Raw genomic sequence first — 1,408 nt, 5'->3', positions numbered from 1 at the left:
CCTCTTCATAGAACAGAACATTGCTGTATGTACAGAGCTCGTTCATGCATCGTGCAGTCTTTGAAGTGATTATGAAAGATCCTTTTCAATGACAATGATTGCAGCCTCAGTGTCTGTGCTATCTCATGGCAATCAGTAGCTGCAGAATGAAATCTAGGATTGGATTGGATGCGATCAGGGAACACAGACAGTCTGATACAAGCGTCCCCTGTACCAGGTAATAAATACAATTAATCTGTAATTTCAGAGACCTCTATTATATACATAGAAATATCCTGTACATGTAACTTTGCCATCTTACAAATCAGGCAGAACAAGTTTAGCAGTGACATTATTACAGTACTAACCCAACCCCTACAATAATATTATTATGAACGTTTATTTATAAAGCACCAACATATAATGCAGCGCTGTACAATAAACAGATCCTGCAAGTGACCTATATAATAGGAGTACAAATAAAGAGAGAGGAGGAGAAAGGTACCTGGCCTAGGAGCTTACAATCTAATGTATGGGATACATTTCTGGGGAATGTCTGTGAAACTTACGTAGGTCCGGAGGGGGGGTACGTTTCACTTCTGCAGTCCTCGGTGTACTGAAACAAAGCACAGAACAATAAGCAAACATTAAAACCTTTTATCAGGCAGAAAGTAAGGAATATCAGGGTCACAGACTAATACAAGGGGCTCCAGCAACTATTTGTATTCCTGTATCGTAGCTGGGGAATTCCCTCACTTCCTGACAGAAGCAGAATAAATCCCTGCAATAACCACACCGGGGTAGGGAGAATGCAGCACCCACTAAGCTTTACATAACCCGGAAATTCTGGTTACACAAGAATACAGCAAAAATGTCACTGCTTGACAGGAACTCCGTGCTGCTGCAGTGTTGTGGGTTTCAGCTCTGACCTGCTAGGACATTCTTATAGTATCCTCCCATAACGGCACCCAGCTCAGCTCCACTCACCGGGGGGACATCCTGAGCCAACACCGGGCCGCCCAGCACCAGGAGCACACAGCACAGCAACACCGAACTCAGCATCTCTTCCCAGACCACCTGCAGCTAGGACACTAAAAATACTGTCACATGACCGGTCCTGGGGCGTACCACTCCGCACCGCCAGAGGCGGCCCATGACAGCCAAGTACGTAGGTGTGATTGTTGTACTGCGCCTTTCACCCCCGTACAATGGAATCGCCCAGTCACAGGGAGTGTATCACATGGTCTGTGTATACAAGGAGACACTTGTGGGCTAAAGGGTACAGAACTAAGAATAAGGGCACCCATACATGACATAGGGACCCTCACACATCATAAGCATACCTCCAAACTATGGGGCAATTTGAAATGTCACACCCCTGCCATGCCCCTATTCTACAGACCACAACATTAATGACATTCTGTATTTG

At 45.5% G+C, this 1,408-nt stretch overlaps 1 protein-coding gene across 1 annotated transcript in view; it reads right to left on the bottom strand.

Moving 5' to 3' along the window:
• Window positions 1–1,108, bottom strand: part of ASAH1 (N-acylsphingosine amidohydrolase 1) — a 15,448-nt gene extending 14,340 nt beyond the window's left edge. The window contains exons 1-2 of the mRNA XM_072406163.1: window positions 967–1,108; window positions 549–595 (exon numbers count right to left, since the gene is read on the bottom strand). Coding sequence (XP_072262264.1) covers window positions 549–595; window positions 967–1,041 — 122 coding nt within the window. The 5' untranslated portion in view covers window positions 1,042–1,108. The remainder of the gene's footprint in view (window positions 1–548; window positions 596–966) is intronic.
• Window positions 1,109–1,408: the final 300 nt, after the last annotated feature.

The sequence above is a fragment of the Pyxicephalus adspersus genome, chromosome 3 (assembly GCF_032062135.1).
Source record: "Pyxicephalus adspersus chromosome 3, UCB_Pads_2.0, whole genome shotgun sequence".
In the NCBI taxonomy this organism is placed as follows: Eukaryota; Metazoa; Chordata; class Amphibia; order Anura; family Pyxicephalidae; genus Pyxicephalus; species Pyxicephalus adspersus.
This window is presented reverse-complemented; position numbering and strand designations above follow the sequence as displayed.